This window comes from Rhinopithecus roxellana, chromosome 19 (assembly GCF_007565055.1).
Source record: "Rhinopithecus roxellana isolate Shanxi Qingling chromosome 19, ASM756505v1, whole genome shotgun sequence".
NCBI classification, from domain to species: Eukaryota; Metazoa; Chordata; class Mammalia; order Primates; family Cercopithecidae; genus Rhinopithecus; species Rhinopithecus roxellana.
In genome coordinates this window covers 45443904-45471150 of record NC_044567.1, presented here as the reverse complement: position 1 = coordinate 45471150, position 27247 = coordinate 45443904, and the positions used below count along the sequence as shown (strand labels likewise).

At 42.5% G+C, this 27247-nt stretch overlaps 1 protein-coding gene across 3 annotated transcripts in view; it reads left to right on the top strand.

Annotated features, from left to right (window-relative positions):
* Window positions 1-27247, top strand: part of RABEP1 (rabaptin, RAB GTPase binding effector protein 1) — a 113623-nt gene that overhangs the window by 74482 nt on the left and 11894 nt on the right. For all 3 annotated transcript variants that reach the window (XM_010355845.2, XM_030923324.1, XM_030923325.1), the window contains 7 exons: window positions 667-802; window positions 4353-4531; window positions 8368-8499; window positions 15428-15895; window positions 17133-17237; window positions 19313-19429; window positions 22595-22693. In XM_010355845.2, the coding sequence (XP_010354147.1) occupies window positions 667-802; window positions 4353-4531; window positions 8368-8499; window positions 15428-15895; window positions 17133-17237; window positions 19313-19429; window positions 22595-22693 (1236 nt within the window). The remainder of the gene's footprint in view (window positions 1-666; window positions 803-4352; window positions 4532-8367; window positions 8500-15427; window positions 15896-17132; window positions 17238-19312; window positions 19430-22594; window positions 22694-27247) is intronic.

Sequence of the window (27247 nt, the reverse complement as noted above, 5' to 3'; positions counted from 1 at the left end):
AACTCCTGAACTCAAGCATTCTGCCCACCTTTGCCTCCCAAAGTGCTAGGATTACAGGCATGAGCCAACATGCCTGGGCAAGATGTGATTTTAAAAAGTATTCTGCATTTGCCTTTAAGTCATTACAATGTGAGACTAGTTATTTGTTCCATCATAATTTCCTCTTTTTCACTTCCATAAGTATATGTATCTGTGAACATGTCTTTATACATTAAATGTATAAATTTACATTTGGAATTCCCGCACCAGAAATGAAAGCAAACTTAAAAGTGTATGGTATCGTTTTTGTCCTTAGAGATTACCGATTTGAAAAAGCAAAATATACCTGGTGTTACTGTTATGGCTAAAACAGACACATGCGTATGTTGCCGTGGGAATACAAATTGGAACTACCTTTTTGAAAAGCAAGGGACAAAACCGTTATGTGAAATCTCAATTGTATATTTTATTCTGGTGGTATGATTATGGATGACATCTATTATGTTATTTTCCCAGTTTTCTATATTATTTTATAATTAAAAATTATAAATGGTAATTTATGTAGATGTAAAATGTAGATGTAAAAGTGTCAATTTTTTTAAGGCATAGCCAGAACTTACCATCATTTTGTATCTAAGATAGAAACTGTTGTAAATTTCAGTTTAATGGAATTGCATCTTCTTTCAGGTTAAAGAACTGAATCATTATCTGGAAGCTGAGAAATCTTGTAGGACTGATCTAGAGATGTATGTAGCTGTTTTGAATACTCAGAAATCTGTTCTACAGGAAGATGCTGAGAAACTGCGGAAAGAATTGCATGAAGGTAAATAAATATTCTGTATATTTTTATCTTTGTCTCTAAGAACCATATAAGTTAAATTGATGTTGACTAATAACAATGACAAATCTTAAAATAACAATGCAACATGTTAGTGATTCAATTTAAGCCTTGTAGTTGGTTTAAATGTACTCATGCAAACCTGAAATTATGGATTTTCCTTCATGACCTCAGTAATAACTTTATAAGGCAGCCAGATGCAGTGGCTCACTCCTATAATTCCAGCATTTTGGGAGGCCAAGGCGGGCAGATCACTTGAGGTCAGGAGTTCGAGACCAGCCTGGCCAACATGGCGAAAACCTGTCTCTACAGAGAAAACAAAAATTAACCAGGTGTGGTGATGCGTACCTATTATCCCAGCTACTCGGGAGGTTGAGGCATGAGAATCACTTGAACACAAGAGGCAGAGGTTGCAGTGAGCCGAGCTCACACCACTGCACTCTGGCTTGGGTGACAGAGTGAGACTTCATCTCAAAAAAAAAAAAAAAAAAAAAACAACAACAAAAAACACAACTTCACCAGGCATGAGCTTTGGGCAGAAAGATAATAAAGCTGGGAATTTCTGCTTAAACTACTTTTCCCCCCACACTCATTTTGATGGAGGTGTATTAGCAAAAGTGAAAATTGGGAAGGGCAGAGAGTGTATTCTGGAGGCCTCAAGTACTGTCCTGTTTTTAAGGGACAGTTTTGATTTCACTAGTCTGGTAGCAGAGTGATACAGAAATTGACTCTGTTTTCCAGGGGCACATTCTTTCCCCACTAAAATATTATGAAAATAACCCAAACTTTTGAGTAAAGTTTTGGCCTTCAGGAAACAGTTTCCAAGTGTGCTGTTGCAATAAAAAGACACTCATATTCTTAAAGGTGTCCAAAATAACTAGTTCAGTTTAAACTATGTCCCTCTAACACTGCCAGAAATAATGTAAATTATTGAGACTACCAAACCTTCCTAATAACCCTTGAAAAGTACCTGAGAAGGTTGGCCGGGCGCGGTGGTTCAAGCCTGTAATCCCAGCACTTTGGGAGGCCGAGATGGGCGGATCACGAGGTCGGGAGATTGAGACCATCCGGCTAACACGGTGAAACCCCGTCTCTGCTAAAAAAGACAAAAAACTAGCTGGGCGAGGTGGCTGGCGCCTGTAGTCCCAGCTACTTGGGAGACTGAGGCAGGAGAATGGCGTGAACCCGGGAGGCGGAGCTTGCAGTGAGCTGAGATCCCGCCACTGCACTCCAGCCTGAGTGACAGAGCGAGACTCCGTCTCAAAAAAAAAAAAGAAAAGTACCTGACCTGAGAAGGTTAATTAAAATGAGGAAGGACATGGATTAATTTCCATACTGAAAAACTCACAACAAAAAATAGAGTCTTTTTTTTGAGATGGAGGTTCGTTCTTGTCGCCCAGGCTGGAGTGCAGTGGTGCGACCTCAGCTCACCGCAACCTCCACCTCCTGGGTTCAAGTGATTCTCCTGCTTCACCCTCCTGAGTAGCTGGGATTACAGGATGTGCCACCACGCTTGGCTAATTTTGTATTTTTAGTAGAGATGGGGTGTTTCTCCATGTTGGTCAGGCTGGTCTCGAACTCCTGACCTCAGGTGATCCACCTGCCTCGGCCTCCCAAAGTGCTGGGATGACAGGTGTGAGCCACCACGCCCGGCCCAGATAGGCTTCTTAAAAGAAGTTGTCCTTAAGTGGAGTTTTGGAAGGTGGGTAGGTGCTTGTCTGGTAGTCAGAGAGAAGCGTGGCATTCACGGTCATTTGCATGTGATGCAGTTAGGTAAGGAAGTCTAAGAAAAGCAGTTCAGCACAATTAGAATACAAGAGGCAATGGGCAAAATGTGAGATTGGAGCATTAGAAACAGACCAGTACATAGAGGTTTTATGCTAAGAATATTGGACTTGATCATCTGGGCAGTTCGGAGCCTCTGAAGGTTTTTTTATTTTCTCTGGTTTTTTTTTTTTTTTTTGAGATAGCGTCTTGCCCTTGTCACCCAGGCTGGAGTGCAGTGGCACGATCTCGGCTCACTGCAAGCCCTGCCTCCTGGGTTCATGCCATTCTCTTGCCTCAGCCTCCCAAGTAGCTGGAACTACAGGTGCCCGCCACCACGCCCGGCTAATTTTTTTGTATTTTTAGTAGAGATGGGGTTTCACTGTGTTAGCCAGGATGGTCTTGATCTCCTGACCTCATGATCCGCCCACCTTGGCCTCCCAAAGTGGTGGGATTACAGGCATGAGCCACTGCGCCCGGCCTATTTTCTCTGAAATAATAGTTTTATTAAGATAAAATTTGCATGCCATAAAGTTCACTCGTTAAAGTATACAATTCAGTAGTTTTTAATATATTCACAAAATTGTGCCCCATCACCACTGTCTACTTCCAAAACATTTTCATTACCTTAAAAAGAAATCCTGTACCCATTTACCGTCACTTCCTATGTCTTACCCCCAGCCCTTGGCAACCACTAATCTCCTTTCTATCTCTGTGGACTTGCCTGTTCTGGACTTTGATGTGAATGGGATTTTATAATATGTGCCTTTTTGTGTCTGGGTTCAATGAAGGGTTTTTGACTGGAGAGTGGTAATACTCGTTTTGCATTTTAGAAAGTTCAGTCTAACAGCGCTGTGGTAAATAGAATAGGGAGGGCAAGACTGAGGGCAGAAGAATAAAAAAGGGGCCTCTGTTGTAGTTGTTTAAGTCATAAGCGCTGATCTAAGGCAGAAGCCAGAAGATAGATGTATCATATTGCAGAGGAGGCCGAATTAGCAGGTCTCTGTCATAGCTGAATATGTTGGGGTGAGGAAAAGTCAGAAGTATGAGCTGTCTCAGGTTTCTGACGTGGCAGATGGGTGGATAGATCATGCTACCTCCTCTCTTTTCAGTAGAAGATGGCTGAGCTGATGAGTATCAACAACACATACATTTTACAAAGATTCCTTGACCTGTCATAAGAAGTGTATATTAACCGGACCCAATGAGGATTTCTGGATAACAGATTTATCAGAATGTATTAAACACAATTAGGAGTGTTTAGTCCACCTTTGGCCTTTGGAGCAATGTTTCCCAAAGTATATTCCCTAGAATACTTGTTATTTGAGTTGTACTGTGAAAAGTTTTTTTTTTTTTTTTTCCTTTTGTCAAATAGATTTGGGAAAGGCTATATTATATATCACCTTCCAAGAAAACATAGACATAATTAAGACCCCGAGTTCAAAGTCCTGCAGTAAAGAAATCTTTAAAAATGTATTTAATTATGGAGGAGCCTTTGCAAAATAATAATAATAAATTTCTCCCTTTAACCTGAAGTTTCTAAGACTTTACTAAGCACCGAAATCTTTCTTTGCTGTGTTCCTAGGAGTCCACTTTGGGAGACTCTGCTTTAAAGAGATGGTGTGGGGATAGGTTGCCCCTTGGTCCAGCTAAGAATAGAATCCTAGAGATGTGGACCATTGTTCAGACCTGGGCTAGGAGCCCTGTGCTAAAGAAATTGCCTACATTAAAATTCAGTGTTTTTGATTTGTGGTGGGGGGTTCCTAAACAGTTTGCCATCTCTTGGAGCAAGAGCGACAGCAACACAACCAGTTAAAGCATACGTGGCAGAAGGCCAATGACCAGTTTCTGGAATCTCAGCGTTTACTGATGAGAGACATGCAGCGAATGGAGATTGTGCTAACTTCAGAACAGCTCCGACAAGTTGAAGAACTGAAGAAGAAAGATCAGGTGAATAGAAGTTTTGAGGACTGATGTGCCTTGTCAGTAGTGTCCCCCACCACATGGGATTGCATTACCTTATGTGTATTAGAGACTGACTTAAGCTGCAACAAGGTGATCTATGCCACTTTTAAAAACATAACAGCTACATTTGAGGGGCTTTGTTTTTCATCTTTAGAAATGGCCTCCTCTAGGGGGTGGGGAAACTGATTTAGAAATGATCTTCAGTGACTGCAGGATGCAGCAGTGCATACTTCGGAGAAAATCTTTCTCTCCCCTGCTGACCAGTTCTCCCAGTGCTCCTGGGTTTTAGCAGCCCAGGCCAAGTCTTGGGGGACATTGCTGTAAAACAAGCTTGTCCAACCTGCAGCCCTTGGCTTTGAATGCAACCCAACAGAAACTTGTAAACTTTCTTAAAACATTATGAGATTTCTTTTGCAATCTTTTTTTGTTTGTTTGTTTGTTTTAGCTCATCAGCTGTCGTTAGTGTTAGTGTATTTTGTGTGTAGCCAAAACAGTTCTTCTTCAGTGTGGCCCAGGGAAGCCAAAAGATTGGACACCCTGCTCTAAAAGCTCTACTAGGTGACATGATATGAATGGAGAGGCTGAGTAATAGGAGGTGGCAGGTGTTCAGAGCGCTGCATATTTAGGTTCCTGTTTTCTCCTTATCTTTTAGTTATTTAAATTGCATGAATTATATATATATATATATATTTACACATTATCATAATTTTTTTGTTTTAAATACAGCGAAAAAATAAATATGAAGTGATCAAGTGAAAAATCTTCCTTAACATCTCCCACACCTCCCCTTGTCAGAAGATTGTTGTACCATTTGGTAGAGAGTCTTCTAAACCAGTTCTGTGTGTTCATGATACACATTTAGGGTATAGTTTTCCTCTTATACAACTATGGTTATACTATAAGTATTTTTTCTGGGCAGGGCATGGTGGTTCACGTCTGTAATCCCAACACTTTGGGAGGCTGAGGCGGGAGGATCGCTTGAGCCCAAGAGGTCAAGACCAGCCTGGGCCATATAGTGAGACTGTTTCTACAAAAAATAAAAAAATAAAAAAAATAGCTGGGCATGGTGGCATGTGCCTGTAGTTCCAGCTACTTGGGAGGCTGAGGTGGGAGGATCACATGATCCTGGAGGCAGAGGCTGCAGTGAGCTATGATCACACCACTGCACTTCAACTGTGGGTTACAAAGCAAGATCTTGTCTCAAAAAAAAGTGTATATATTTCCCATAACAAAGCAAGATCTTGTCTCAAAAAAAAGTGTATATATTTCCCATATGCATTATCCTGGATATTTTTTCATATCAACGTTGTATTTTGCTCTTGACTGTAGCATGGATGCACCATATTGATTTACCCTTTCTCCTTGTAGTGGGCATCTAGGTGGTCCCCCTTTTCTTGTCATCTCAAATAATGTTGCAGTGAAATCCTTGACCATATTGTGTATGTGTGCAGATATTTCCCTAGGATAGCTGTGTAAAAGTGTTCCCTGCCTTTCTAAGTATCTTGTCAAACATTTCAAATTGCTTTATGTGACTTACGTTAGATTTTGTTTTGCAAAGTTTCTTCTTTTTTAAATTTCCTTTCTGTGTCTTAATTTGGACTCATTCGTCTTGCATGTAGTCAAAGCCAACATAAGGATTTTTTTTTTTTTGAGACAGGGTTTCACTCCAGTCACCCAGGCTGGAGTGCAGTGGCACAATCTTGGCTCACTGCAACCTCTGCCTCCTGGGCTCAAGCGATTCTTCTGTCTCAGCTGCCCAAGTAGCTGGGACTACAGGTGTGCGCCACCACGCCTGGCTAATTTTTGTATTTTTAGTAGAGACAGTGTTTCACCATGTTGCCCAGGCTGGTCTCAAACTCCTGACCTCAAGTGATCTGCCCGACTCGGCCTCCCAAAGTACTGGGATTACAGGCGTGAGCCACCACGACCCCCTGACATAAGGATTTAGATTCTAAAGTACAGATCTTATCCTGCCTCCCCTGCTGCCCTTTAAAAGAGTCTAAATGTGACCGGGTGCGGTGGCTCACATCTGTAATCCTAGCACTTTGGGAGTCCAAGGCGGGTGGATCACCTTAGGTAAGGAGTTTGAGACCAGCCTGGTCAACGTGGCAAAACCGTCTCTACTAAAAATACAAAAATTAGCCGGGTGTGGTGGCGCGTGTCTGTAGTCCCAGCTACTTGGGAAGCTGAGGCAGGAGAATCACTTAAACCTGGGAGGCGGAGGTTGCAGTGAGCTGAGATTGCATCCTGCCCTCCAGCCTGGGTGACAGAGCGAGACTCTGTCTCAAAAAAAACAAAAAGAGTCTAAACTTTACTAAGATGATCATTTAAAACTTTTGAACATTTATTGAGCTCTTACTATGTGCTAGCATTGTGCTAAGGCTTTATGTATAAATCTTTATCTCAAGTGCTTATAAAAAAAAAAAAAAAAACTCTCCGTAAGTGGTAGGGACTACAGTTATACAGCTCCCGTGTTCTGGAATAGTAAACAGGCTGAGAGGTTATGTATGACCCATCTGAGGCTTGAACAGTCTCTGATTCCAGAGTCTTAAGTGCTTACTCACCACCTCTGTCTCCGTGTCTTTTACTTCTGTGCCTGCCCATTTTTCATCCATATAAAATTACACAGAATTCCCCCACAGGCCTGCTTTTCCACGTTTCTGTCTTTTGTATGTGCTTCCTTTCTCCCTGGAACCCTTAATTGTCTCTTCTCATGCAACCGGCAAACTTACCTTACTTATCTTTCAAGGTTCAGCTGAAGTGTTACCTCCTTTGGGCCCCCTTTGCTGGTTCCTTCAGATGAAATCAGTCATTGTTTTTCCTCCTTCTTTATAACCTTGTACATACTTGTAAGTGTTTGTCTCTCCTCACTAGGCTGTTTTAGGGTACACTGAAGGTATAAGGTATCTCACTCATCTTTGTTGAGTGAATTATTCTATCAACTTTAATCATTCCTTTTGTATTCATATACATTTGTTAATGTTTCTAATGGATGTGTAACATTATAAAAACGTTTTTTGGGAGGGGTGTGGTGTCTCATGCCTGTATTCCCAACGCTTTGAGAGGCCAAGGTGGGAGGATCGCTTGAGCCTGGGAGTTTGAGACCAGCCAGGACAACAGTGTGAGACCCCATCTATGCAAAAAAACCAAAAAATTAGCCAGGCATGGTGGTGCATGCCTGTGATCCTGGCTACACGAGAGGCTGAGGCAGGAGGATTGCTTGAGTCCAGGAGTTCAAGACCAGCCTTGGCAACAAAGTGAAACCCTGTCTCTACAAAAAATAAAAAAATTAGACAGTTGTGATGGCACATGCCTATGATCCCAGCTATACAAGAGGATGAGGTGGGAGAACTGCTTGAGCCCAGGAGATTGAGGCTGCAGTGAACCATGTTTGCACCACTGCATTCCAGCCTGAGTGTCAGAGCAAGACCTTGTCTCAAAAACAGACTTTTTCGTATTTATTTTCTACAGTAATCACAAGGAATGTTCTGTGTAAAAAAATTTTTTGTGTGTGGATCATTTGAAGAGTCGGTTTTGCTTTCTTTTGTTTTGGCTTACTTTATGCAGTATACTTTTCTTGGAAGCTGCTTCCTGATTTCTTCTTTATACCAGGGTTCTTAGTTTGTGCTTATAGTATTAAAATATTTTGTCATTTCCAGAGGCCCTTATATGGGATTACAAACAAAGAAGCGTAAGTGTCCAGTTTTCTTGTATCATAATGCTCTGTTCTTTCTTATTTGTTTTGAATGGTTAAGGAACTATGTCACTTATTAAGTAGGTTACTTGGGTCATATATATGTTTTTTTCTTCCTAACTTTTAGGAGGATGATGAACAACAGAGACTCAATAAGAGAAAGGATCACAAAAAAACAGATGCTGAGGAAGAAATAAAAATACCAGTAGTGTGTGCTTTAACTCAAGAAGAATCTTCAGCCCAGTTATCAAATGAAGAGGTATAGTGAGTCTATAATTAAAGTCATTATATACACAATGTCAACAATTTTAGCTTACTCATACATCAGTTAATTACATTGTCCATATGAGAAGTGAGAAGTTCATTTTATCTAACTAAGTGAAAGATAAAAATGACAGTATTTATTTTCAGTTGTTTTTATGGCATTATAGGTAGCACTGTTTGAAACATGTTGTAGCTTCATTCACTGTCTGAAATAATTAGATGTTCTTTTTCCCAGTATTTTCCAAATTTAATGCATTAAAATAAACCTTTAAATAATGTCTACAAAATCTTTTTTGATGTGAATAGTACATATTGCTAATACTTGTCTTTTTTGTTTAAAAGAGATTATCTAAAGTGCTGAAATGCTTAACTCCCTGTAGCATATATATGAGTATTAACCACTATTAGGTTTTCATCCCTGATGGCAGTGGGTGAGGTGTGGCAGATTGCAACACCACAGGGTAAAACGTTTCAGGTACTAGGAATGGGTAGAGTAGAGGGACCTGGAAGTGTTAGGTGTTCTGTGGCCTTGGCACCTCTCACCCACGGTGTGGCAAGGGCCTTCTCATTGGGTTTCCTGTCTCAACCTGTCCCATTCCATCGCACCCTCAGCATTACTGTCAAATTCATTTTCTTAAGTGCAGCTGCAGTCAGGCCACTCCCCTACTCAATAACTACCATTGACTCCTGTTACCTGTATAATTAAGTACACATTCTTCACTCAGACAGGTAAGGCCCTTCATCATCTGGATTACATTTTAGCCATGTTGGTTGTCATCTTGGGCTGTATTCCCCCCTGGTCTGTTGCTGCCTTCATTTGGAGTACTTTCCTCCCATTGCCTTTCTGAGTATTGAAATCCTTCTGCTCATCTTTCAAAGCTCGTGCTGGTTATCTTGTTATCAGTGAAGGAAATGCTTCTCTTATTGCCTTGAGGATGAAAACGAAAATCCCCCAAGATCCCTAGCGTGGCATACAAGGGCGTTCACAGTTAAATGGCCCTTCCGGCCTCATTCACTGCTCTCCACTTCTCTGTAGCCAGACCTGTGCACTTACTGTTCACGCTCACTGCCCTGTCCCTGCGGCTTAGAATCACACTCACTCCCTGCCGCACCTCCTTTCCTGGCCTGGTGAATGAATTGCAGTTAAATTGGATACGGATCTTGTCTTTACTTTCAGGGGTATCCTGCTTCTGTTTACCCTGCAGATTTACTTTGAGCCATACGTAATCTCCCTCCTGGTGGTTTCTATGCCCATGCTTAGGGATTGTTTGAGGTTTAAGAAAAACTGAAAAAAAATTTTTGTAGACACTGCAAAGTGCTGTAGATTGTAGTTGTTTTGTTCATTCTTTGTTCTGGGACATAGACTGGGAACCACTTGGTCTAATTCTACTGTGCATTTAAAAAATATTCAGACTCCCAAGAGAATGTCTCAAGTTTTGGGTACAGCCAACGATTACGTAGTGTTTTCATCATGCAGTAATCTATCCAGGAATGTCTGAAAAGCGGGGAAACGGGAAACAAGGGACATTTGTTGTGATTTACAGAGAAGTATTTTTATTTTTGATTCTCTCTTAATGATCTGTAGACTTTCAGAGCTGGTGTTTTGCAATTTGAATGTTGAATATAATTGTTTTTTATTGAGAATAATGACACAGCTCTTGGTTTAGAGTTAATCTGAAGCTGGCTAACATGGTGAAACCCTATCTCTACTAAAAATACACAGATTAGCTGGGTGAGGTTGTGTATGTCTGTAATCCCAGCTACTCAGGTGACTGAGGCATGAGAATCGTTTGAACCCAGGAGGTGGAGGTTGCAGTGAGCTGAGATTTTGCCACTGCACTCCAGCATGGATGACAGTGAGACCCTGTCTCACACAACAATGTTAATCTCAGATGCTTTAGAGAGTTAGATTTATGGCTAAAGATATTTGAAATTTGTAGACCTCACATTTTCTTTAACCTGATGCTTATAATGAGCTTTTCTCTACACAAAATGTTCATTATGGAAAATTTGGGAAGTATCGGAAACGCCATACAAAATAAAAATAACTGGTAGATCATCCTACCCAGAGGTCACAACTAATATTTTGGTACACATCTCTTTCTTGCTTTTCTTATTTTCTTTTCCAGAGATAATATATATGTTAACATATGTGTTTCTTTCTTTTTTTTTTTTTTTTTTTTTAAATTTGAGAAAGGGTCTCACTCTCACCCTGGCTGGAGTGCAGTGGCGCAATCTCAGCTCACTGCAGCCTTGACCTCCTGGGGTCAAGCAATCCTCCTGCCTCATCCTCCTGAGTAGCTGGGACTGCAGGTGTCCACCATCCTGCCCAGCTAATTTTTTGTAGAGACAGTGTTTCAACATGTTGCCCAGGCTGGAACATATGTGTTTCCATTTGTACTTTTTTCTTTTTTCTTTTTTTTTTTTTTTTTTTTTTTGAGACAGAGTCTCGCTCTGTCGCCCAGGCTGGAGTGCAGTGGCCGGATCTCAGCTCACTGCAAGCTCCGCCTCCCGGTTCACGCCATTCTCCTGCCTCAGCCTCCCGAGTAGCTGGGACTACAGGCGCCGCCACCTCACCCGGCTAGTTTTTTTGTATTTTTTAGTAGAGACGGGGTTTCACAGTGTTAGCCAGGATGGTCTCGATCTCCTGACCTCGTGATCCGCCCGTCTTGGCCTCCCAAAGTGCTGGGATTACAGGCTTGAGCCACCGCGCCCGGCCTTGTACTTTTTTCAAAAATTTGAGACAGGGTCTCACTCTCACCCAGGCTGGAGTGTAGTGGCGTGATCTCAGCTCACTACAACCTCTGCCTCCTGGGTTCAAGCAATTCTTCTGCCTCAGCCTCCTGAGTAGCTGGGATTACAGGCATGCACCACCACGCCAGGCTAATTTTTGTATTTTTAGTAGAGATGGGGTTTCACCATGTTGACCAGGCTGGTCTCAAACTTCTGGCCTCAAGTGATTTGCCCACCTTGGCCTCCCAAAGTGCTGGGATTACAGGTGTGAGCCATGGTGTCCAGCTTGTGCCTGGTTTTTAATTCATAATGGTGAGTGAGTGATGACATAGGGAGGTCACTGCCACTGAAAGAAGTTTTGTGTTACTTACAGTTCTCCTAGAAGCAGAGGCCCAGCACACCATGCATGGCCACAGCAGGGAAGTACCAGAGCTGGTCAGGAGGCAGGAGCAGGAGCGAGAGAAAAGCATGGGCCATAGCTATTATTGTGGTTTTCTGGGAAAAGCAAAGTGGAGCGGAGCAGAAAGTTTAGGACTGGCTAGTAATTAATTCCCGCAGCCTTTGGGGTATATAGGGTCTGTTCTTAGCTGTTTGGAACTGGCCCTGGGTTGATTTCGGGCAGGGGAAATACTGGCTTGGTGTGTGGTTTAGGTAAGGGAGGTGGTTGGGGATATGGGTTTGGGATTGAATGGTTTGTGTATGAAAGGCGTGTTTACAGTCAGATGAGTTGTTTATTATCTCTAGAAATTAGCTAGTCCTGGGAAGCAGTTTCTTCATGCCAGCAAGGCCTCCAGTAAATCAAGACATCATGAAATAAAGAAAATGAAAAGTGTGATTAACACACTGATAGTCAAGTTGGTTCCACTTTTTACTACCATCCAATTTTTCATTATTATAAGTAATGTCATAATGTTATATCTAATTTTTCCTTGTACAAAAATCGTGGATGCATCTGATTTTATTTTATTTTATTTCATTTTATTTTTAGTATAAGTTCTTAGGAAAAGAACTGCCTGGCCGGGCACAGTGGCTCACAAGTGTAATTGCAGCACTTTTTGGAGGCTGAGGCAGGCGGATCACTTGAGGCCAGGAGTTTGAGACCAGCCCAGCCAACATGATGAAACCCGTGTCTACTACAAATACAGAAATTAGCCGTGTGTGGTGTCTGGCGCCTGTAGTCCTAGCTACTCACTGTGGCTGAGGCATGAGAATCCCTTGAGCCCAGGAGGTGGAGGCTGCAATGGGCCGAGATTGCTGCAATGGGCCGAGATTGCACCACTGCATTCCAGCCTGGGTGACAGAGCGAGACTGCCTCCAGGAAAAAAGAAAACAAAAACAAAACAAAACCAAAAAAAAAAAAAAAAAAAAAAAAATGCTGGCCGGGCGCGGTGGCTCAAGCCTGTAATCCCAGCACTTTGGGAGGCCGAGATGGGTGGATCGCGAGGTCAGGAGATCGAGACCATCCTGGCTAACACGGCGAAACCCCGTCTCTACTAAAAAATATAAAAATCTAGCCGGGCGAGGTGGCGGGCGCCTGTAGTCCCAGCTACTCGGGAGGCTGAGGCAGGAGAATGGCGTAAACCCCGGAGGCGGAGCTTGCAGTGAGCTGAGATCCGGCCACTGCACTCCAGCCTGGGCGACAGAGCGAGACTCTGTCTCAAAAAAAAAAAAAATGCTGAATTCAAGAATGTAAACATTTTAAAGATATTATTGCCAATGTCGTAGTCTGATGTGGCGTTTTTTGTTTTGTGTTTTTTGAGACAGGGTCTCATTCTTGCCACCCAGGCTGGCTAGAGTATAGTGGCACCATCACAGCTCACTACAGCCTCGATCTCCTAGGCTCAAGCAATCTTCCTGCCTCAGCCTCCTGAGCAGCTGAGACTACAGGCATGTGCTACCATGCCTGGCTAATTTTTAAATTTTTTTGTAGAAAGGAGGTCCCCCTATGTTGCCCAGGCTGGTCTTCTACTCCTGGGCTCAACCTATCCTCCCACCTCAGCCTCCCAAAGTGTTGGATTTACAGGCGCGAGCTACTGCACCAGGCCTGTAGTCTGATGTTTTTCAAATGGCCTTCACAGCTGTTCTGTCCCTAGCCCCTTCCCTCTTCAGTATCACAGCAGCACTGTATGTCATACATAGCAGTGCGTGTTAGGTTTATTTGTAAACTAACAGAATGGCTTATCCCAGTTTTTATTAGGATACTTACTTGGGATCTTTGCCATAGTAAGCTTAATATATACGAGATTTGTGTTCTTAGCCATTGCAGTTTCAGATGAGTAAAACATTTTTTTTTTTTTTTTTTGAGATGGTGTCTCACTCTGTCACCCAGGCTAGAGTGCAGTGGCGCGATCTCGGCTTACTGCAAGCTCCGCCTCCCGGGTTTACGCCATTCTCCTGCCTCAGCCTCCCGAGTAGCTGGGACTACAGGCGCCCGCCATCTCGCCCGGCTAGTTTTTTGTATTTTTTAGTAGAGACGGGGTTTCACCGTGTTAGCCAGGATGGTCTCAATCTCCTGACCTTGTGATCCACCCGTCTCGGCCTCCCAAAGTGCTGGGATTACAGGCTTGAGCCACCGCGCCCGGCCGTAAAAGTCTTTAAAAGGAAAGAAATGGAGGCATTAATTCAAAATTTGTCACCTTTTTATTACACCAAGAATATTTTTAAAACATTTTAAAAAATTGGTCACATGCACTTGCCAGTAACAACAACTGTATTCCACAGTCTCCTCTGGTTCATTTAAAAAAGGGCATTTAACAACAAAACGTAGAAAGGATATTATCTTACAATATTGTCATTTAAATGGAATAAATTCAGTTGGAAAGAAAACTTGTTACATTTTTCTTTAAATAATTTGTCTTATTTCCCCGCTAACTGTGCAGCTGCTTCATGTAACGGCACTGATTTGCTTTGCCTTCGGAAATGTGCTGTTTAAAAATTGAGATGAAATTCATATAACATAAAATTTAAAGTGTATAGTTCAGTGATATTGCATATATACACAAATGTTTTTAGTTTGAAAACATTTTTATCACTCCCAAAGGAGACCTCATACCCATTAGAGTCACTCCCCATTTTCCCTTCCCCCCCCAGCCTCTAGCAACCACTAATCTGCTTTATGTCTCTATGGATTTACTTGTTCTGGACATTTTCAATAGACGGACTTACATAATATGTGACGTTTTTCATCTTCTTTCGCATAGTATACAACATTGAACATGTTGATTACACCTTGCTTGCAAATAACACATTATTGGGCCGGGCGCGGTGGCTCAAGCCTGTAATCCTGGCACTTTGGGAGGCCAAGGCGGGCAGATCACAAGGTCAGGAGATCGAGACCATCCTGGCCAACATGGTTAAACCCCATCTCTACTAAAAAGACAAAAAATTAGCCAGGCGAGGTGGCGGGCGCCTGTAGTCCCAGCTACTCGGGAGGCTGAGGCAGGAGAATGGCGTGAACCTGGGAGGCGGAGCTTGCAGTGAGCTGAGATCTCGCCACTGAACTCCAGCCTGGGCGACAGAGCGAGATTCCGTCTCAAAAAAAAAAAGAAAGAAAGAAAATACCACATTCTCGTCATTTCCTTCCTACTACTCTGTCCTCTCCTTTGCTCATCCCCAAAATGTTAGTCTTTCTCAGGGTTCTGCCCTTGGCCCTCTTTTCCTACACACTCATCCTAGGTGTTCTGGTTTGCTGCTGTGACTTTAATTATCATTATACGATAGTTACTCCCAAGTCTCTGTTGAAAGACTTCTGTGTCCCTCTATTAAGGGGACATCTCTACTTGGATATACGGTAGGCACCTCACGCTTGACATACGCAACACTCGGGAAGCAGGTGACCTTCCCCAGCTCTTTGTATTTGGGAGCTCTTTGAGCTCCCAGAGCATTCAGCACACAGCTCTAGCCCATCCTTTTATCACAGTAGTGTAACAGGCTGCTTACTTACCTTGTGTTTTTGAAGCTGTGTGTATCTCTAGGTCAGGGATTACGTCTTGCTCACAGTTGTATCCTGAGGGCCTGGTTTCATGTCTGGCATGTAGAAATGACACTTAGTAAATCTTTGTTCAATGAGTCTATGAAGGTAGCACATTAATGATTATGTGTAACGAGTGGCGGAATACATTTCTTGTTTTTTTTGTATTTAAAAATGCAGAGAATTGTCTAACTTGGCAATATATATTTTCACATTTCAGGAGCATTTAGATAGCACCCATGGTTCAGTCCATTCCTTAGATGCAGACTTATTGTTGCCAGCTGGAGATCCTTTCAGTAAATCGGACAATGACATGTTTAAAGATGGACTCAGGAGAGCACAGTCTACAGACAGTTTGGGAACTTCGGGCTCATTGCAATCCAAAGCTTTAGGCTATAACTACAAAGCAAAATCTGCTGGAAACCTGGACGAGTCAGATTTTGGACCACTGGTAGGAGCAGATTCAGTGTCTGAGAACTTTGATACTGCATCCCTTGGGTCGCTCCAGATGCCAAGTGGGTTTATGTTAACCAAAGATCAGGAGAGAGCAATCAAGGCGATGACACCAGAACAAGAAGAGACGGCGTCCCTGCTCTCCAGTGTGACCCAGGGCATGGAGAGTGCGTACGTGTCCCCCAGTGGTTATCGCTTAGTTAGTGAGACAGAATGGAATCTCTTGCAGAAGGAGGTGAGTTACCTTTCTCACGTTTTTCCTCTTGCTCACACTGAGGCACACTGGGAAGCTCTGGGATTTATCGTTCATTCAGCAGATGGTTCCCGGAGTCAGTGCAGGCACATGTTGCCAGCAAGTGGATGTTAACCTGTGTCACCTGACCCTTGTCATGGTCCGCTTTGGCTATTCCAGGTAATTGTGAAGAGAAAGGAGCTAGCTAGCTAATCGCAGTGAATGTGAACTTCCTCACCTGAACTCACAACTCTCAGGTTGGAGCGATCTGCCTGACTAGCATTGCTGAATTTAAGTTAGAGCAACCTGAATTTGGTTTGCTTTGCAGTTTTCTATAATCTCAGTGTATTCCAGGATTCAGGCTTTCATCTTTCCTTTAGATAGAAAGTGCAGTTGCCTGTCTGCTGTTGATGCTGAGAGCGGGTTTAAGGAGGGGTTGGGAATATGGGAGAGAAAAGAAGCCAATCTTTAATGAAGTCGATTTTCCTTCTTAGAGAATTTGTAAATTTACAGGTAAGATTAGGAGATAAACCCTTAGATAGTTGCCTAATGCTTTATGGATTACAAAGGCCTTTCACACACCTGATCTCTTTAAGCTTTATGATTATAATGAGGCAAGTGGGGCGTGGTTATCCCCAATATACAGGTGAGAAAACTAGCTGGGAAAGATAAAGCGAGTTGCTCAAGTGTTCCCTTCGACTTAGTTGCAAAACCTGACTCCTGGGGCTTTCCTTGACTGAGGGCTGCTTCCCTTCAAGGAAGCCATGTATCAGTAAGTGGAACAGCTTACTGAGGCCTGGAAGAAGCTGTTCTCATTGGTCTTACGTAAAACGTATGTGCGAAGGTGCTATTTACTAGTTTCATACCTATTTTATACTTGGAGCTGGTGAAACGGTGACTTGGCACTGTTTTTATTTGTTTTTCCTTCCCGTTGGTGGGTTAGTATTAAACTGTGAGTACTACGGTATAGTACCTTTTACTTGCTTTGTGTTGTCCTCAGATGTGAGGTTTTGTGCCTCTTGGCAATAAATTGTGTCCCATGTGTCCTGTCATACTTGTACTGGAGAGTTTGACGTTTTAGAATCTGACCCTATATTGTAACTTTTTGCCATAAGGCCCTGAAGAAAGTGTTAACTTCATGTTCTCCTGAGCACCATTGGTAAGACTATGCACGTGTACCTCAAGCGTGTGATGTAGATTTATTTTGTTTTGCCTGATAAGTAATTTTGATGCCCTTTAGGTGCATAATGCTGGAAATAAACTTGGTAGACGTTGTGATATGTGTTCCAATTACGAAAAACAGTTACAAGGAATTCAGACTCAGGAGGCTGAAACAAGAGACCAGGTGAGTTTCTTCTGGATGTACCAAACTGGGTATCGATTGTAGTTTTCATTGGAGGTGCAGAATTAATTGCCTCCCCTCCGCCCCCAGCCCCATTTACATTATGAAGCGTATCCATCTTGTTAAGTTGTGACATAACCTGGTACATGCAATGGCAGCTACTTTTCCAGTGGGAGCTCACTAGGACTCGGCTTTTGTGTATCTGCACAGGCCAGCCCAGCTCTTAAAGGGACACTGCCTCATCTCTTCTACCCCTGCCCCTTCCGTCTAAGGCCTAAAAGTGATTTTATGTACATGGAAAGTACTTTATGATGTGGAGATCTCAGGGAGATAAAAGGTTGATTGTTGCCTCTAATAGAATAAAGGCTTAACTGAATGTTAATCAGAATGTGTGTCCTTCATTGCTTATTGCTTACTTCTTGTCATAAATTTGTTGAATTAAGGTTAATAATTTCCCAGAAATTAAGCTTTGGTAGATTTGGTATGCTGAGATTGATAAATCTTCAGTACCTTTTCAAACGCAGTGTTTAATAGTGGGTACCTTGATAGCATTTAGGAAATAATGTAGAAATTCATGAGAGTAGGCTTGTAAAAGTATATGTAAGAAAGATACTTTTTCCTTGTATTTCCAAATTGTTCTTTGGTTGTTATGAAGATTATTCCTCGTCTTCAAAATAACTTTAAGCAGGTTAGAATGATGGTTTAATATTTTCAAATGTCATTGCTATGGAGTTCCTTCATATACTGTGTGCTTTACTCATAGATGTTTCAAAGGTTAATTTCTAAAGGTATTTGCAAAACTAATATAGTTGGCCCCTGATAGCGTGGTGTAGGAATGGTTTTCTTTTCTTTTCTTTTTTTTTGGAGACGGAGTCTCGCTCTGTCACCCAGGCTGGAGTGCAGTGGCCGGATCTCAGCTCACTGCAAGCTCCGCTTCCCGGGCTCACGCCATTCTCCTGCCTCAGCCTCCCGAGTAGCTGGGACTACAGGCGCCTGCCACCTCGCCCGGCTAGTTTTTTGTAGTTTTTAGTAGAGACGGGGTTTCACCGTGTTAGCCAGGATGGTCTTGATCTCCTGACCTTGTGATCCGCCCGTCTCGGCCTCCCAAAGTGCTGGGATTACAGGCTTGAGCCACCGCACCCAGCCAGGAATGGTTTTCACAGACATTTCGGTAGACTGTTTTAAGGCCTGGCTAAAAATTAGTCAGAAAAAGAAGTGGGAAAAGGGTGTTCATGGAGAGAAAAGATGTACAAAGAACAGAGTTAGGAAAGAAAATGATGTATTCTAGGAAGTATGAGTAGTTATGTGGCTGGGCACAGGGGGTGATTGTTACAAAATAATGGGAGAGTAAACTACAAAGACCGTGATGGGAGCGGTGATGACTGAAGAGATTTAAATTTTACCCTGAAGCTGGGTGCAGTGGCTCACGCCTGTAATCCCAGCACTTTCAGAGACCAAGGTGGGCGGATCACCTGAGGTTGGGAGTTCAAGACCAGCCTGGCCAACATGGAGAAACCCCATCTCTACTAAAAATGCAAAATTAGCCAGGTGTGGTGGTGCGTGCCTGTAATCCCAGCTACTCGGGAGGCTAAGGCAGGAGAATCCCTTGAATTCAGGAGGTGGAGGTTGCAGTGAGCTGAGACTGCAGAGCGAGAGACTGTCTCAAAAAAAAAAAAAAAAAAAAAAAATTTACCCTGAAGACTTTGAGAGGCATTTAGAGTTTTAAGTAGGGAAATTATATTATTTCACTTTTTTCACAATTTCTGGTGTTAGTGTGGATTGTAGCCCGGAGACAGAGGATACACTCTAGTTAGGGGGAACAGTGTCATGGCCTGGAGGGTCTAGGGGAGAAGCAGATGTTTTCAGATGAGACGTGTGTGAAAAATGATTTGACTGTAAAGCACAGTAGTTGTCTCTTGAGGTCATTTATCTAATTTCTGTCTGAATTAAAAAATCTATGGTGTTTCCCAGAAAAAGACATATATATATATTTTTAGTTCTGCAGTTAGATTTTTTTTTTGAAAAATTTTTAAAAGGATTCTGGTTTTTCTTTCTGATTGACTTTTAAAATGATATAGGTGAAAAAACTGCAGCTGATGCTAAGGCAAGCTAATGACCAGTTAGAGAAGACAATGAAAGATAAGCAGGAGCTGGAAGACTTCATAAAGCAAAGTAGCGAAGATTCGAGTCACCAGGTAAGGGAGGGTTTTTAGAGTGTGGCCCATGAGGGATGACTGGGTTATTTAAATGAAAGATTCAAAAAATATAGTCATGTTTCTTTTGCCTTGAAGATTTGGCAGTTTTATTTTCCCTCAGGTAAAACGATTTCTTACTGATCATTCTGTGATATCTGTTCTACAGATTTTTAAAGAATAACTTTTGAAATAATTGGTCAGTAAACGCCAGGAGGCTCTGATTCTCCTTTCCTTTTTAGTTTGTATTAGTTAGGTTTTCCTGCTGCACTGGAAACTTGCTGACCAAGATACTAATTATTTTCTTTTAAACTTTGTAAAAGTATAGCAACATGAAAAAAAAAAATAGCACGTACAGATACACCAAACATACCAGAACCAACATCTGCGTAACCACCATTGAGATCAAGCAATAGAATATTAGCCAGTCCCCAGAAGCCCTCACTTTCCCCGCACTTACAGCTCCTTCCCGACAGGCAGCCACTGTCCTAACTTGTAACACCATCAGATTAACCTGTGCTTCAACTTTAGAAAATGAAGCCATACAGGCCGGGCGCGGTGGCTCAAGCCTGTAATCCCAGCACTTTGGGAGGCCGAGACGGGTGGATCACGAGGTCAGGAGATCGAGACCATCCTGGCTAACATGGTGAAACCCCGTCTCTACTAAAAATACAAAAAACTAGCCGGGCGAGGTGGCGGGCGCCTGTAGTCCCAGCTACTTCGGAGGCTGAGGCAGGAGAATGGCGTAAACCCAGGAGGTGGAGCTTGCAGTGAGCTGAGGTCCGGCCACTGCACTCCAGCCCGGGCGACAGAGCGAGACTCCGTCTCAAAAAAAAAAAAAAAAAAGAAAATGAAGCCATACAGTCTGTGTTATTCTGCATCTGTCTTCTACCGTTCAACAGTGTATTATTCCTACTCATGATGCATGGAGTAAGTTTGTTTATTTTCATTGTTGAATAGTCATACCATTATACGGATATAGCACAATTTATCCAGACTAATGTTGATGGATATTTCAGTTGTTTCCAGTTCTGGGATACTATGAATAATGTTCCTTTGAAATTTTTGTATAGGGCGTGGTGGACATGTTTCTGCAGGATATGTAACTAGGGGCGGAATGCTTGGGTACAAACGTTCAAAATGCCAAATAGTTTTCCAGAGTGGTTACACCAGTTTAACCTCCACCAGCAATGTATGAGCATTCCTGTGGTTCCAAGGTCTTGAAAAAATGTCGTTTTGTTATTCTAATTACAGCCATTTCAGTGGGTGTGTAATGGTATTTCATTGTGGCTTAGTTTGCATTTCTCTAATGACCATTGAAGTTATTTAGCATTTTTCATGTTTCTTGGCCATTGGGATATTGTGTGTGTGAGAGATTCCTGCTCGAGTCTTATCCTCATCTTTCTATTGTGTTGTCTGTTTATTTTACTTTTTTTTGGTCTTTAAAAACTGATTTGTTAGGTGTCCTTTATATAATCTTGTTAGAATCTTTTGCTGATAAGTATTGCAGATGTCTTTTACTCAGTAGCTTGTATTTGCTGTTTTTGTTTTGTTTTTGAGATGGAATCTCTGTCGCCCAGGCTGGAGTACAGTGGCGCAACCTCGGCTCACTGCAACCTCTGTCTCCTGGGTTCAAGCAGTTTTCCTGCCTCAGCCTCCTGAGTAGCTGGGATTACAGGCACTCACCACCACACCTGGCTAATTATTGTATTTTTAGTAGGTTTCACATTGTTGACCAGGCTGGTCTTGAACTCCTGACCTCAAGTGATCCACTCGCTTTGGCCTCCCAAAGTGGTAGGATTAAAGGTGTGAGCCATGCACCTGGCCCATCAGTAGCTTATGTCTTCGTTAATGGTGTCTTTTCATGAACAGAAGTCCTTAATAATGTCAAATTTGGGCGGGCGCAGTGGCTCACGCCTGTAATTCTAGCACTTTGGGAGACCGAGGTGGGTGAATCACCTGAGGTCAGGAGTTCAAGACCAGCCTGACCAACATGGAGAAACCCTGTCTCTACTAAATATACAGAATTAGCCGAGTGTGTTGGCGCATGCCTGTAATTCCAGCCATTCAGGAGGCTGAGGCAGGAGAATCGCTTGAACCCAGGAGGCGGAGGTTGCCGTGAGCCAAGATCGCTCCAGCCTGGGCAACAAGAATGAAACTCCGTCTCAAAGAAAAAAAAAAAAAATCAAGTTTGTTAATCATTTCTTTATGGTTTGTGATTTTCCTCCTTTTTAAAAAGGAATCTTTTCCTATGGAGGTATGAAGATATCCTGTATTATAGAGGCTTTATTCACATTTATATCTAAAATTCCTTTAGAACTGACTTAGACACACACACACACACACACACACACACACACACACACACACAGTGTAGATAAGGGTAAAACTTTTTTTTTTTTTTAAGTATGGATAGCCAATTTCTGTATGACTTGGTGAAAAGATCCACCTTTCCCCCATTGCTCTGTGTGGATTAGTTTCAGAACTATGTTCTGTTCAGTTTGTCTGTCTATTTTTTGTGCCAAATTCTACACTGATTTATGTGAAATAAAATTTTCTTTTTTTTTTTTGAAACCCAAGACAGAATTTCGCACTTGTCGCCCAGGCTGGAGTGTGAGGGCACATTCTGGGTTCACTGTAACCTCTGCCTTCCAAGTTCAAGCAATTCTGCCTCAGCCTCCCGAGTAGCTGGGAATACAGGCGCCCGCCACCACACCCAGCTAATTTTTTAAATTTTTAGTAGAGATGGGGTTTTACCATGCAGGCCAGGCTGGCGTCGAACTCCTGACCTCAGGTGATCTGCCCGCCTCAGCCTCCCAAAGTGTTGGGATTACAGGTGTAAGCCACTGCACCCAGCCTGATTTTTTTTTTTAAACATCTTTAAACATAGCTCCAACTAGGTCACGAGTTAATATCTGCCTAGACACCCATAGAATGCTCTCTGTTACTGTGTGGCTGCATGTGACTCGGGCTTTGGCACTGCCTTGTGTTATCTAAGACCAAGGCTTTGCACACAGCAGATGTGCACGTAGCTGTTGGATGATGGTGAGTGGTTACCATGAACCAATAAAATGTCAATTCCAGACACTAAATACTTAGAAGATGGAAGAGTTAGTTTCAGAATAACCAATTTCCTAACTATATTTCTATGCATGTGTTTTTTTAAAGATCTCTGCACTTGTCCTAAGAGCCCAAGCATCCGAGATCTTACTTGAAGAGTTACAACAGGGATTTTCCCAGGCAAAGAGGGATGTTCAGGAACAGATGGTAAGTTTACTTTTAAGTAAATGATAAGTATGTTACATATATTCCTTTTTTGTTCTATCTTGACATCATCTTTGATAGGAATTTATCATCCTGTCCAAAGTAGTTACTGTTGTCTTCTCCTGGGACTGTAAAACATTAATAATGGACAAAATATTGTAAAGACATTATTCCTTTTTTAAACCTACTTTCTGGCCAAACAAAAATGTTTCTCATCGTTTAACTTATTTTTCTGTTTGGGAAACCTAAACAGAATAAACTATGGACCTACATTTAATTTTTAATTCCAACTCCTGACCTAGCTAAAATTCCAACTCCTGACCAAGCTAAAAAATTGCATGTCTGAGAGCCCTAGCCGGTACAGCTTTTGACCAGTCATTTTGTGATTTTCCTGGATGGCTAATTTATTTAGAATAACCTTATTAGGGCTGGGCACAGTGGCTCACGCCTGTAATCCCAGCACATTGGGAGGCCGAGGCGGATGGATCACAAGGTCAGGAGATTGAGACCATCCTGTCTAACCTGGTGGAGAAACCCCATCTCTACTAAAAGTACAAAAAATTAGCCAGGTGTGGTGGTGGGTGCCTGTAGTTCCAGCTACTCGGGAGGCTGAGGCAGAAGTGCTTGAACCTGGGAGGCTGAAGTTGCAGTGAGCCGAGATCGCACCATTGCACTCCAGCTTGGGTGACACAGCAAGACTCTGTCTGAGAAAAAACAAAAACAAAACAAAACAAAAAAACCTTATTAGTTTCACAGGGGTTATGAAAAAAACATGTAACTGCTGTGGTGCTGGGGAACTTCCAGAAGGCCATCTGTTCTGAGAGGGATGGGAGCAAAGTGTTAGGAGCAAGGGCTGGCTAGAGTCTTTGCGGATAGTTCCCCAGGCTTGGCCTCCCTCCTTAGCAGTCTGGCTACATTTGCTTTGTTTTTCCTTTTCTCAAAGTTGGAGCCTACATCTCATGCCTCCAACTAAATTAGAGATGGCCCTGCTGGGGTGATTCTCCAAAGCTGATGCTTACCCGGGGATGACAGTTTTTTTTTAAAAAAAAAGCCTTGGGTGGAATGGTCATTGAATGTTTTTAATTGGCATTAGGTCAGTATCTGAATGGCCTATGAACTGATCCCTAAATCTTCAACCTGGTCTGTAGGGAAGCATCTCATCCTAATCATTGACCCATAGTTTCATATGTTTTCTCTAATTAGACAATACAAAATAATAACACTGGCGTAAAAATCATTGTTAAATACTGACAGTTTCATAGTGGTGAGCCTCCTACACTCCTTTGTCCCCTTGCGTCTTTTTCCTTCTTGTCTGTTTTTTTATTTGAGATGGAGTTTTGCTCTTGTTGCCTAGGCTAGAGTGCAATGGCCTGATCTCCTTCTCCCGGGTTCAAGCGATTCTCCTGCCTCAGCCTCCCGAGTAGCTGGGATTACAGGCGCGCAACACCATGCCCGGCTAATTTTGTATTTTTAGTAGAGACGGGGTTTCTCCATGTTGGTCGGGCTGGTCTCAAACTCCTGACCTCAGGTGATCCACCCGCACTGGCCTCCCAAAGTGCTGGGATTACAGGCATGAGCCACTGCGCCCGGCCTCCTTCTTGTCTTTTAAAACCCATGACCCTTTGCAGACACTTTTCAAGCTGGTTTCACTTAAAACGAATGTGTGTGAGTGACACTGGAGAATTGTTGAAATTAAGGTTGAGGTCCTATGAACTCTAATACATGACCATTTTGTTGAAATTACCATGAGTAAGAGACACTCACCACCTTAGTGCATGCTTGCGCTTGTTCTTAGTCTTTCTGTGTATGTTTGTAGGTATATGATGTGTATGTATGTATGTCTTGGTTTGTGTTTTTTGCTGGACTATTTGGAGTTATTGTAGATATGACAGTCGTAAGTATTTTAGTATGTATTTCCTAAAACAAAGAGTTGTTCTGCATCGCTACAGTACTATGATTACATCCTTAAAATTTAACCAGTTGTCCCAATAAGTCCTTGATTATTTTTTAGTGGTGGTTTTCCTTTTTATATTTTCTATATTTTGATCCAGGAACCAATCAATGATCACATAATTTCATCTTGTTGTCATGTCGCCTTAGTCACTTTTCATCTAGAACAGGCTCCCACTCTTTTTTTATTTTTAAGAATCCAGGCTGATTGCTTTGTTTTAGTCCAGCTGTCTTGTAGAATTCATTTGTCTGATTATCTCCTTGTGATTTGATTCAAGTTAGACATCTTGGCACGGATACTGCATAGATGAAATGGTTCCATGGGAGGTTCCTAACATCATGAGGCACGTTAATGATGGGTGCTTCCGTTACTGGGGATGTTAAATTTGATCACTTGCTTAAGGTGGGGGCAAAATAGTTCCAGAATCAATATTGCTACCAGCAGCAAATCTACTAAGGAAAGGTCACCATTTCTTTGGAGTTCTTTCTGCCCGTAGACTGTATCTCAGATAAGGGTTTACAGTCTAAGTACTGTGTGCAAATGTTAGTTGTTCTCTCTGTGGTTGTATTAGGAATCTGACATATCGTTAGCTCCATTTGTTTCTCTTTATATTACATTTTCATATTTGATTTTTATTTTTTGATTTATATTTTGAATATGCAATATGGTTCATAATCAAAAGTGTAAAAATAAATGCTCCATTTCCATTCCCTATCCTTTTTACCCCATTTCCACCCACTCTCGTACGTAATCATTTTAATTTATTTTCGGCTTATCTTTCTGTTTTTCTCTTTACAAAAACAAGCAAATATATACATATTCTTTTTTCCCTTCTTTCATATCCACAAGGTGGTGGGATGCTGATACTTTGTTGTAAATGGGTTGAAAGTGATCATAAAGTACAGTGGATTCTAGTCTGAAGACAGTAACAGCGAGTGGGATTTAGCCAGAGCATATGCATGGCCTGGACTGCCTGTCTGTGGCCTGTTTGTCCTTCAGGATGCAGCTCAGTCATCACCTCCTCTGGGAAGTGCTCTTTAACTCTCTCCCCAGTTTCCTGCCCCAAATTAGGTACCTCTTTGGCCTTTTATCACTGCAGTACCCAGTCTCTGTCATAGCAGTTTATGGTATTATAGTTTTTGGTTTACTTGTCTTTCTCCTCTATTGGACCATGAGCTTCTCCAGGGCAAAGTCTTTGTCTTTTATCTCTGTATTTCCTGTGGGCAGCAAAACACCTGGCATAGAGTAGTAGCTGCAAAATAAATATTGTATGAGAGCATAATCTACATGTATGTGTGCCCTTAAGGTAAGTGACCTGGCATTACCGAGTAGCAGGAGCCACATGCTTTCCGAGAGCTTTGTCTTATACTCGGATTTGCTGGAATAACTTTTATATTGATGCAAATAATATGAAATGCCTAAAATTGTTTTATACATCAACAAGCAGAAGTGGGAGTGTGTCCGATTTTAAGAATAAGCTTCTCTGGCCGGGTGTGGTGGCTCACGCCTGTGATCCCAGCCCTTTGGGAGGCCGAGGTGGGCAGATCACGAGGTCAGGAGTTCAAGACCAGCCTGGCCAACATGGTTAAACCCCATCTCTACTAAAAATACAAAAAATTTAGCTGGGCGTGGTGGTGCGTGCCTCTAATTCCAGCTACTTGGGAGGCTGAGGCAGGAGAATTGCTTGAACCAGGACTTGGGAGGTGGAGGTTGCAGTGAGCTGAGCTCACACCACTGCACTCCAGCCTGGGCGACAGAGTGAGACTGTTTCAAAAAAAAAAAAAAGAATACGCTTCTCGAGTGCTCTGTGATTCCCAAGCTTAGATCCTCTTGATGACTTCCAGTATCTGGGCCTGCTGGGCCATTCACAGTGATCCTGAGCCTGAACAGATGTATACATGACGGGAAATGAAGACACTGCTCTTGGTTTCTCCCTCCTTTCTGTTGAATGCATGCCACGAGAAAATAGGAGTTGTCTTAGAGCACATGCTCTGTCTGATACAGGTCTTGATGGTGTCAGCCACTTCCATTGAACTAGAGATCCTGGTCCTTCTGTAGTACAGGGATATGGAGGGAAAATATTACTATTAATTAATTAATTTCTTTTTTGAGATGGAGTCTCGCTTTGTCGCCCAGGCTGGAGTGCAATGGCGCAATCTCGGCTCACTGCACCCTCTGCCTCCTGGGTTCAAGCAAATCTCCTGCCTCAACCAATCCCTACTTGCTGGGAATACAGGCACACGCCACTATGCCCAGCTAACTTTTTGTATTTTAGTAGAGACGGAGTTTCACTGTTTTGCCCAGGCTGGTCTCAAACTTGTGATCTCAGGCAGTCCACCCACCTCAGCCTCCCAAAGTGCTGGGATTGCAGGTGTGAGCCACCGCGCCCAACCAGAAGATAGTATTTTTAAGCGGTTTGTAGGAACAATGGAGAATGAGCCTCAGATACTTGCTTCTTTGCCTGTCTTCTTGTGGAATATGTGCTGTAAATCAGAAAATTTCTGCACTGCTTTTTCTAAGTCTAGCAGAACTTCACCATACCCCGTCCATCCTCAGCACTACTTTAGTTTGGTCTTGTTTTTCTCTGGTGTAGCTATTACCAGACC